Source organism: Danio aesculapii, chromosome 12, assembly GCF_903798145.1.
Source record: "Danio aesculapii chromosome 12, fDanAes4.1, whole genome shotgun sequence".
Classification (NCBI taxonomy): domain Eukaryota; kingdom Metazoa; phylum Chordata; class Actinopteri; order Cypriniformes; family Danionidae; genus Danio; species Danio aesculapii.
Genome location: NC_079446.1, coordinates 30695704 through 30707471, shown reverse-complemented (window position 1 = coordinate 30707471; position 11768 = coordinate 30695704). Strand labels below are relative to the sequence as shown.

At 35.6% G+C, this 11768-nt stretch overlaps 1 protein-coding gene across 2 annotated transcripts in view; it reads right to left on the bottom strand.

Moving 5' to 3' along the window:
• The window catches only part of gabrz (gamma-aminobutyric acid type A receptor subunit zeta), a 44138-nt gene that overhangs the window by 7616 nt on the left and 24754 nt on the right, over window positions 1-11768 (bottom strand). For both annotated transcript variants that reach the window (XM_056470115.1, XM_056470116.1), the window contains 2 exons: window positions 6772-6854; window positions 76-213 (listed from right to left, as the gene is read on the bottom strand). In XM_056470115.1, the coding sequence (XP_056326090.1) occupies window positions 76-213; window positions 6772-6854 (221 nt within the window). The remainder of the gene's footprint in view (window positions 1-75; window positions 214-6771; window positions 6855-11768) is intronic.

The following is an 11768-nucleotide window of genomic DNA, read 5'->3' as shown; positions in this document are numbered from 1 at the left end:
AATTTGTGATTAGATTGTCCCCAAAATATCATTGTGTGTGTGTGTGTGTGTGTGTGTGTGTATTTGTGAACATACCAGTCTCATAAACAGCTTCAGATTCAGAGGTGTAGTGATCCTCAAGGGTGTACTGTGCCAGCTGTAAATTATCCAGACCGCTAACCGATTGGTTTCCCCGTGTCCAATAGAAAACAACATCTTTCACGTTATATCCCCCTGTGGAGAACATAATATAAATCCAAGAGCCAATTATCACCACAGAATAAGTCATTTCAGTGCTGAGAGCTACTATATTTCCGCTGAATTACGCATTCGGTTACTACTAATCTTATGTGCTGCTAGAGCACTATACTGTAAAGCAGGCATTAGCATAATATCAATAATTCTAAATGGAGCTATTCAGTGTTTTTTTAGGGTAATGCTGATTTACCATGGGATCCCTATGGAATTTTAAAACAATTGTACAATCGACCAAGCATGTGAAATAACATGCTTGTTAGCAATCTATATTAAAAGAAGCCCTGAAGCAGTTAAACATGCAAGAATTACATTTGCTGAAAGCACACACTTTGTGCTGAGCTTTAAATTAGGTTATTGAATGAGGGGTTGGTGAATATGTACTATAACAATCACAAGGATAGAATAACTTAAGGGAAAAAAACTAATTGATTTTTTTACGTCATTGATCATTATTATACTGGAGATTTTCTGCAAGGACATTATTCAGTTCAGTTCATTTTACAAGCATTTCTTGAGCTTAAAAAACAGACATGCAATGTATAATTCGAAATATAGGGAAAACACCAGTAAAAAATATTAACACTCCTATGAATACTTGTTTTTGGCCCATTTCCTCCTTATTTTTTTATTGTACAGGATGTTCCGAGCTGATTCCTTCAGCTTAGTCCCTTTATTCATCACAGCGGAATGGACCAGCAACTTATCCAGTATACAGTTGAAATCAGTTATTAGCCCCCTTATCAAATCAATTATTAGCCCCCCTTTGAAATGTTTTTTCTTTTTTTTATATTTCCCAAATGATGTTTAACAGAGCAAGGACATTTTCACAGTATGTCTGATAACATTTTTTCTTCTGGAGAAAGTTTTATTTGTTTTATTTCGGCTAGAATAAAAGCAGTTTTAAAAGCCAGAATAAAAGCAGTCTTTTAAAATTATTATTGATAGTCTACAGAACAAACCATCATTTTACAATGACTTGCCTAATTACCCTAACCTGCCTAGTTAACCTAATTAACCTAGTTAAGCCTTTAAATGTCACTTTAACTTGTGTTGAAGTGTCTTGAAAAATATCTAGTCAAATATAATTTACTGGCATCATGGCAAAGATAAAATAAAGAAATCAGTTATTAACTATTAACTAAATAAACTATTATGTTTAGAAATGTGTTGAAAGATATCTTCTCTCCGTTAAACAGAAATTTGGGGGGGGGGATAAACAGGGGGGCTAATAATTCAGGGGGTTTAATAATTCTGACTTTAACTGTATGTTTTACACAGCGAATGTCCTTCCAGTTGCAACCCAGTACTAGGAAACATCCCAGTAACGCAATCACATACACTACGACCAATTTAGTTTATTCAATTCACTTGTAGTGCATGTATTTGGACTGTGGGGGAGAGCATGCAAACTCTATACAGAAATTCCAACTAACCCAGCTGGGACTCAAATCCGCGACCTTCTTGTTGTAAGGCGACAATGCTAACCACTGAGCCACCCGATGTTCCATTTGTTAAAATGCAATTAACATATAATATATAAAACAATATTTCATTCATACTATTTATAACTTATAGTATTTAGTGTTCTATAAGTGTAATTAATAATATTTAGTGTAATTTTATTTATAAAATATTCATATATTTATTTTGCTTTAGTGTTCTATAAGTGTAATTAATAATATTTAGTGTAATTTTATTTATAAAATATTCATATATTTATTTTGCTTTATTGTATTTATTGTCTGTGTTTTCATGATATATTTATTTATTTACTTATTTTGTATTAATCATCGGTTATTTTAATACATCAGCACATTCAAATACAAAAACAGGACTGGTAAACAGATTAATACAGTCAGGCTAGAAGCTAAAATATACACCATAGAATAGAAAATCAGGAGAAATTTCTAATGTAGTGTCAAAAAGGTGTCCATAGCTGCTCAAAGTCATCTGACTTTTGACGTATGCCATAGGTGAGTTTCTCGAGTGGAAATAGCGCACATGAGACAACCACATTTTAAAGGAGGGTACCTGAGGAGATGACCACAATATAAGTATTGCTTTGCCAGATAAACCAGGATTAAAAACAAATGCTTGGTGTGGGAGTCCAACACAATATCTTCTCCACCATTCATTAATTTTCTTTTCGGCTTAGTCCCTTTATTAATCTAGGTTCGCAACAGCGGAATGAACCGCCAACTTATCCAGCATTTGTTTTACGCAGCGGATGCCTATCCAGCTGCAACGCATCACTGAGAAACTTCTCCACCATATAACAAATAAAATTCCAGAGAGAACTAAATTTCCTTGTAGAAAATGATGTATTTTCTAACAAAAAGAGATGATTTTGTCACAATACCAGAAACAGTGAAGGATTTTTTGCAGTTAAAACAAAGATCATCAAGTCATGATTTTGGTGCAGATTATATGACTATATTATATTCTTACTTTATAATGAATAAAGTGAGTTTGTTTGATAGGCTGTATAGATATTCATCATATTCATATCAAAAGTCAAAATCCAAAGGCGAAAAAACATGTCTTTTCAGTGTTATGACAAAAATAAGCAGCAAGTATTATTCATGCAGCGCTACATCTATGTAAACTGTTGTAATACATAATCTACACCTCAAGATGGCACTGTGTCATGCCAAGTTTAGCATGCAAGCGCATTCTCCCAAAAATAACTTTCAGCACACATTAAATATTTTTCCTTCATCTAGAGCATAAAACATTGTGAAATATGTTGCCCTGATTTCGCAGAGTATTTGGATATATTATGAAAAAAAGCAGCATATAGTGCTCTGTGAAGAGTAAATAAGCTCTAGCTGTCACGCTGGTTTTTGCAGCATGTTTAGCTAATTAAACTGTTCATACCATATTTATCATGCTGAAAATACAGCGTATTAAATATAATAGACTGGTTTAGGCTATGGAGTTGGTGATGATGGCTCATTAAACCGTTCTAGCATAATGGCATTACAAAAAGCAAGCAACTAGACAAGGTGGAAACACCAGCAGCATCTAAAACACACCATATGCTAGTATTTTCAGGAAGCTAATGTACACTGAACTGCCCAAAATCCTCAAGCGAACATAACACCAGTTGGCAAAAATATCTTAAAATATTTTGCTATATTTTTCTAACTGTGGCTTCAGAATCAATGCAAAAAAGAAAAAACAAAATCTTCATCCTTGCTGAAATAAACAGCATAAAATAAACAGCATGTTTAAAGATGTATGGCTGCTTAATATTGGAAAAAATGTCACTGCAATATTTAATTTTTCTGCTATAGGCTATATCTATTGCGATATGAATATAATTTCACAAGATGGCTTAAGTATTTGGAAATAGTTTAACATTTAACATCAATTAGGATGATTTTGTAGGGGAGTGTATTTGCACAATATTCAAAGCTCATTACAAGCGGAGTTGAATACAACAGAGCTAAGATAGCAATGAAATAACCAGTGCTTTATGGTTTTCTGTGGAGTCTAACAGTAATGAGGTACAGAAATTCAATAATCAACCTTAAAATGACCCAAAAATATAAGTATAAATACAATTCATCTTTGTTAAAGCTACACATGTTTGACATTCTTGTGCCCAGAGGTTTTAAATTCACTTGAAATAATACACAGACATGGGTATTAAAAACTTCTGATTAATAATTTAGATTAGATTAGATTAGATTAGATTAGGGTTAAACGTTGCAGGTTGCAATATGTTCTGAGTTGTGGTCCCTGGTTAATTATAATCTCAACCCGACATTGCAGATCCTGCGATGTGACTATTGCAGATTTGCATATTGTGAAATGATATTTTTTGATGCTGATCTGTGGTTTATACTGGTTTGTGCGGATCTTTTGCTGGTCTCCATGATCAGCAAAAAATGGCAAACCAGCATAAAATCATACATTACCAGCAAATGTCATTTATTTCAGCAGGGATGTATCTCAGTAGGTGAAGGAACATAAAATAAACTGCTCTAAAATGTTCATACTCGGCAAAATCCTCCCACAGCAGTGTTAGACGAGTGAGCATACGTGTGCAGATGAATTTTTAACAACTTAAGGGACATTTATGGTGTGTGCACCTGGAGCATCTATCATTAGTGAACTGAATATTTCATCGGAGCTCAACAAATTTAGAAAAGGATTTGAAACATGCATGATGACACTCTTGGTTGTTACACAGCATATGTGTACCAAATCACATTTTGATGGAAACATACAGCACTAAGGTCAGAATGTTCATCAGAAAAATACTGTAGTGCTGACCGAGTAAAAAGCTATTCACTAATTAATACACGATTCAAACTTTTGCTTTATCAATGAAATATGATTCTATATATATAACTCCAGAATCGCTTCACAAATTCAAACCGAACATTCCAGATGAATGCGTAAAATGTAATACAGATAGGAACTCACCGGCCACTTTATTAGGTGCACCTGTCCAACTGCTGATTAACACAAATTTCAAATCAGCCAGTCACATGACAGCAACTCAATGCATTTTGGCATGTAGACATGATAAGACTATCTGCTGCAGTTCAAGCCAAGCATCTGAATGGTTGAAAGGTGATTTAAGTGACTTTGAACGTGCCATGCTTGTTGATACCAGATGGGCTGGTCTGAGTATTTCAGAAACTGTTGATTTACTGGGATTTTAAAGCACAACCATCTCTAGGGTTTACAGAGAATGGTCCTAAAAAGAGAAAATATCCAAGTGGGCACCCTACCTGAGTATTGTTGCTGACCATGTCTATCCCTTTATGACCATAGTGTACCTATCTTCTGATGGCTACTTCCAACAGGATAACGCACCATGTCGTAAAGTGCGAATCATCTCAGACTGGTTTCTTGAACATGAAAATGAGTTTACTGTATTCAAATGGCCTCCACAATCACCAGATCTCAATCCAATAGAGCACCTTTGGGATGTGGGGTAACGGGGGATTCGCATCATGAATGTGCAGCTGACAAATCTGCAGCAACTGCGTGATGCTATCATGTCAGTGTGGACCAAAATCTCCAATACCTTGTTGAATCTATACCACGAAAGAAAGGAAGGCAGTTCTGAAGGTAAAGAAAGGCAGTTCTGAAGGTAAAATGGGGTCCAACTCGGTACTAGTAAGGTGTACCTAATAAAGTGGCCGGTGAGTGTATATCATCGTTTATGGAAGTGTTATTTGGTTGAACACTTTTGGGAGTAAGTTATTTTATCCGTGGCATTACAACAGAATATTGTCAAATGTTCCAATTTTTCTAAATATTTTTCCTGTTACAAGCTCTTTTACAGTTTTTCCTCAATTGCTTTAACACATTTCTTCTAACTATGCCTCATGTTCTCTAAACAGTAAACACAAATCCATAACATCTCACCCAATTTCCCAAACATCCTATTTTTAGGTCAAAATGAAGCTCTACACTCAAAACCATACACTCTTGCTGAAAAACCAAGCTTTGCTCTCAGACATCACTCACAAGGCCTTAAAAGTTATGTTGTTTATTTTTTCCCGTGTTAAACTTGTTTTTTAAAAACAAATACAAATATGTATATAATAAATAATACTGCTAATAATAATAATAACATTATACAAATGCAAATTGTCATGAATAAACTGAAAAAGGCTCCCCAACATGAAGAAGGCATAGAGGTAGTGTTTCTTATATTTATGTAGAAAATAATAATTGTTGTAACATTTTAATTCCTTTTTTTTAAATGTTAAGCAATATGTAAGCGTTTAGACCTGCGTAGGCGCATAACTAACACGCTCTGTGCTGGACTTTAGACCAGCTTTTAGTTGGTCAGTTGAGCAGTATATTTCAGTTCCTCAAAATAGCAACACGCCAACAATGCGCCTTAACACACCTCTTTTTTTTTACCAAAACACCCTTGGGTCTACAAAGTGGCACTGGTCTGAAAATAGCAACAAATCGCGCCAAACACATTTTGCGTCTTATTGCGTCGGGTGTATAAAAGGGTCCGTATCAAACCTGAAAAGTACATTTTTTTCTAAATACATAATCCCTTTGTAGGATTTCTGAAGGAAGCTGCAAATCTTTTGTCCATATAACCTGTATCGCCTGCTATTAATATACCATAGTTTTGATATCTTTATATTAGTTATGAATGTACATGCATTTATTTATTTATATACTTGTTTTGTTTTGTTTTCTTTAGTACATGTTAAAAGTTCCTACAAATGAATAAAGACAGTGTTTAAAAAAAGCTATTCACTAACTTGATCTTAACCACTACTGCATTTGTAAATTTATACAATGTTTTAATTCTAGCTATATACTGTAAATGTACCCATCCCTACAATGTGTCTTCAGAATAACACATATCATGCATTAAAATATGCTGCATTTGGTTTAATAAAAAAAGTTCAGACAAGAACAGTCTAAGATAATATATTGTGAACAATTATGAAATTACTACTGAACAAAACCCAATTTGTTGAAAATACTGTAAAATCTGGTTATGGTTTTAAATGAAATAGTATATTATTATTTGAGACATACAGCTTTCAAGTTGCAGCATGCAGGTCTGTCTGTCCATGGGGTATTTGGTGAGGTCCATACTGCAGGCCACTGTGGTGGTGATTCTGGAAAAGGAGAGAATAAAACACAGTGCCATACATGAGCGAATGCGACCGCTTATATAACACTGGAAATGAGCTCACTGTTTATGGATGCTACATTCAAGCTTAATTTCTGATGCCAGCTGCCCATCTGCACATAGGCTCTGCGTCCCCTGCCACCACCGCCTCTGTTCTTACTCTGTTTTCCAGCATTTGAACTCTTCCACTGGCCTATATCACATCCATATTTAGTTGTCCTCTCATGCCCTATAAATGCCCTCTGCTAATATTGGCAGCCATGGTTAATATAAGCAAATACTGTAAGAAGCAGTGAAGAAATGTCTTTTGTTTGACCTTTATTGTTTTCACGAATTTTTCCACAAAACACTGTTTGTTTGTGAATTTTTGTTTTTGTGGAACACTGTAAAAATGCAATTAGTTGACTTTACTTTAAAAAAGTGAGTAAACCCATTGTTTTTAAAGCGATTAGTTGGATTTACTTTAAAAACATACCCGTCAACCCTCCCGTTTTTCCAGGGATTCTCCCGTATTTTACAGCTCTATCCCGCTATCAGCCCATAAAGGTAATCTCCCGTATTTCTCCCGTATTTTCAGTCTTTCTCCGAAGGGTGGCAAGTAAACATTAAAGAGCCGAGCCTCCTTAGTCATTATACGCAACCCATACCGCCGAACCACCAGAGGCCGCCCGTTGCACTTAAATGCGAGTCTGTTTTGTGCTTTCGCTTTGTTTAGGCATGAAAACACGTTGAAATCATAGACTGTAAAATATATGGACGTAGTATCCGTGACGTCACCCATAGGTTTCTGAACACTGCAAAAAAAGCTACAAGTAGGCGCGGCCAACCGTCGCCATTTTGTTCGTGCATCATCGCACCCACGGCGGGATACCAAACAAGGGCAAAGAGCCGGAGAGTGAGCGGAGCTACAGACACCTGCTGGCACTTTGCTTAGACCTGGCAGACACTTTACTTTGGGAGAAACACTTAATACTCTATTGCCTGCGACTCGTTTGTGTTCTGACCACATGTGCTTGGCTGTACACTATATCAATAAAGTGTTTAGACTTTTAAAAACACTGCCATTCTAACAGTGGGCTCAATTGCAATTTGCTCTATTATGGAGCCAGGACTAGCGGAGTTTTGATGAATTGCAGTTTCAGTTACTTCCGTATTGGCTTCCCGAGGGAGAGCGGGAGGTTGCCGCTTGGTTGAAATAAACATAAAAACGGCGGGATTCCCTTTCCTATTCGTTACAGGTGCCGTCTCCCCTTCATACAGTATGCAATCCTCAAAACAGTCATATAGTTGTGCATGACTGTCTGCTGACGCACTCCATAGTGATAAACAGACACTGTTTCCCAAACGGATTCTGTACACGCGATTTGAAGAAAGTCTGGGTTTTGGGTGCGTGTTTAAACAGACATATACACATAATTAATGATAATAACATTATAGATGTCGATCTTGGTGGGGTTTTTTTTCCAAATACAACTGAATTCGTCCTAAATGAGCACAAGAAGTTAGGAAAGCAATCGAATGCTTTTATTATAACATAAAATGTGTGCAGTTTTAAAGTGACACCTGTTATTTAATGTAATCAAACGAATAAAAACCTAAATAAATAAGAGATTCATTGGTTACTCTTTAATCAGAATGTGTAAGTTATACAGTGAAGAAACAGCTAATGAGATTTGAAAACTTGATTCTATTTCAATATAATAGTTAATTTTAATAAGCTGAACTGTTTGCTAATGTATTTGCTGCTAATGTATACTATTTTTTTTCTTTTGTAAATAATAATAATAAAACATATTACTGACCATTTAACTATTTATTTACTATGTTTAATGTGTATAATTAATGTGTATAATTTACAATATTTAGTAGTTTGGGGATTTTTAAAAGGGGGGGGGTCCCCAATTATGGTGGGCATATCCCTTATTTTCACATCCCAATGTTGACAGGTATGTTTAAAAAGGGAGTAAACCCTTTGCTTTTAAATTATTAAGTAAATGAACTATGTGCAAAATTGTAAAAATTTGTTTAAGTCAACTTAAAAAAAGTTACATGTTACAATAGGCTTACTTTTATAAAGTAAAGTCAAGTTCAAGTCAAGCTAAGTTGAGCTTTATTGTCAATGCAACTTTTGTGAGCATAAAGTGAAATGTATTGTCATGTCTCGCAGGACGACAGTACTACATAAATAAACTTAAATGTGAACACAATATTGGATGTAAAAGCAATTTTTAAACCTATGCATAACTAACATACTGTAGCGGTAATCTAACTCTACATATATAATAAATCAACCCAGACTCATTATTGATATGTACCCCTGTATACATTTCTGGACATCTCGAAATATGTCCTAGGAGTTTTTTTTTTGTTGTTTTTTTTTGCAGTTTTTGTTTCCGTGAAACCACCAGAGGCCACTGTGTGTGCTTTTTCAGATATCAAATTTCTCTCAAGAGTGCCATTCATGCCTGCTCTTCTTGTATAAATCCACCAGAGGCCGCTGTCGACTGACTGACTGAGCGAGTGATCGTCTGAGCGTCACCCACCCCTTCCGTAAACCCAACTGATAGTATTTTCAAAAGCACCAATTGACCCGAAAACCCTTTTCCCTAAACCCAACCGACAGTGTTTTCAAAAGCAATCCAGAAAAAGAAAAGCCTTTGCAGCCGCCTGATTTTTACCATGTTTTCCGATCTTACCACATTCTCACTCTGTTATTTACTTGTTTATTTTATGATTCGCCTTTTGTTTTTGTTTTACCTGCTTTCTGGAACCGTTCTTCGCCAGACTCGAACTTTTCATTGTGGTCAACTCCTCTCTGCATCTAAAGCTACTGGGCAAACTGGTAACAGCAGAAAAGCTGTCCATACAGAGGTAAGCGGTCAGCTGGTAGCGTGAAAAGGAACAGCCATACGTAGCTCTGGCTACATAATTCGTGCTCTCCAGAAATGTATACGGGGGTACGTTTCCACAATGAGCCTGCGTTGCAACAAATAGTAAACTATACACATAATGCAGTATAATATTGTGTAAGATATCATGCAAATGAGGTATTTAATTAAGGCTAAAAAAGCAAGTAGTGTAAGATTACAGTGGCAAGATTTAATTGAGTCTGTGTCTGCTCGGAATTCAGTGTTAAGACACTTTGCTGCATTGATAAAATTTTTTGAACATTTACGCAGATTCAGGTTTGGTTTCTGCACCGCTTTTGCTGTATAAAGATGCTTTTTCTGACCCAAAGATCTAACATTTAACTCATTAACAACTCTCCAGCTTTATTCTTGGAGATTTTTTATCACTTGTGTTACAAGTCGTTGTAGTGAGTGTGTGTGTGTGTGGTGTTTTTCTTTTTCCTTTTCTTTCTCTCTCTCTCTCTCTCTGTCATTCACAGATGCAGCGGAATACGACGGATCGTTATTGCCACTTTGATTGGTGGCGGCCGTATTTAAAACACCAGAGAACATGGATTCCTCAGCTCCCCGTTCTCTCTCGATTCCCTGCTCGTTATTCTTTGTAAAGATGTTGCTACTTGAACGATGAAAAACAAGTGATTGTTGCTGATGTCTTTTGTTGCCATTTTATGAGATGCCGATGTGAAGTTGTACATTTCAATCAGAGAAACATGGTTTTCTGACTCCCTGTCTGGCTTGGAGAATGGTAGGGAGGTATGGTGCCTTCTGTTTATTATTTTCGTTTTCTCCTGTGTTGTTAGTAGGGAGGAAAGTTTACTGTATTTTATTTTCTTATTTATTTTCCAGGGAAGTTTTTTCTAATTTAGTTACTTTGGTTTATTGTCATTTATTTTGGTTTAACCCCTCCAGATGTTATTTTGCTCCTTATTTGTTGTAAATAAATATTTTCTTGTTAATTCTCAGGGGTTTTGGTTTATATCTTGGGGAGAGAGAGCGTGGGTGCACCAGGGATTTTTTAATCCCCGTTATCTAGTTATGTTTTTGGTTTAACTTCTTTAAAGTCTTTTTGACTTGAGGTATTTTTATTTATTTTGTAACACTTGAAACAGTGGGTTGGGAAAGACCGATCTTCCAGATGTTTCATATCACTTCCGGTTCTCTATCATTGGTTATAATTGGAGTTTTTAGTGTTTTTGCCATTATTAATAGCCACTTTCCATTTAGTGAAGCTCAATAACTTTTGCAGTAAATCCCAGCCATGCATTGATGTGACGTTGGCCTGTTTTACCTCATTTTACCTGCATTGGATACTGTTTACCATGGTGCACTAAGATTTATAACTAATTTATAACTAATTTTAAATTCCTTACTCATTGTAATCTAGGGTAGGTTGGTCTTGCTTTGTCCATTTATAGGCTCAAGCATTGGCATATCTTTGTTTACAAATCTATATTGGGTTTACTACCATTATATCTGTATTACATTTGAGAATTACAGAATTACATTTGTAAATAGCGTGTCCTTAGCCATGGCCTTCGGTCACAGGATATTTATTTACTGTCTGTTTCTCAAGTGCAGACTAAGATGGGGGGGGGGGGGGGGGGGGGGGGGGGGGGGGCTTTTAAATACACAGCCACTTTTGCATGGAATAATCTACAAACAAAGCTGTGGTTTAAAGAATTAATTTCACTACATGCTTTCAAAAAGAGTATAAATGATTAAGAAATTGAAACACAGGCTTGTGGATGTTTGAAACAGTTTGCTTGTCAGTGTGTGATTCATGTAATTGTTTTTTGTTTGTTGTCTGTTAGACCCATGTGACATGTATACTGCCTAATCTTGACCAGGATGCTCTTGTAAAAGAGATTTTTAATCTCAATGTGTCTTTCCTGGTAAAATAAAGGTTATAATAATAATTATTATTATAATTATAATAATAATAACAATAATAATAATAATCATCATCATCATCATCATTATTTGTACAGCCC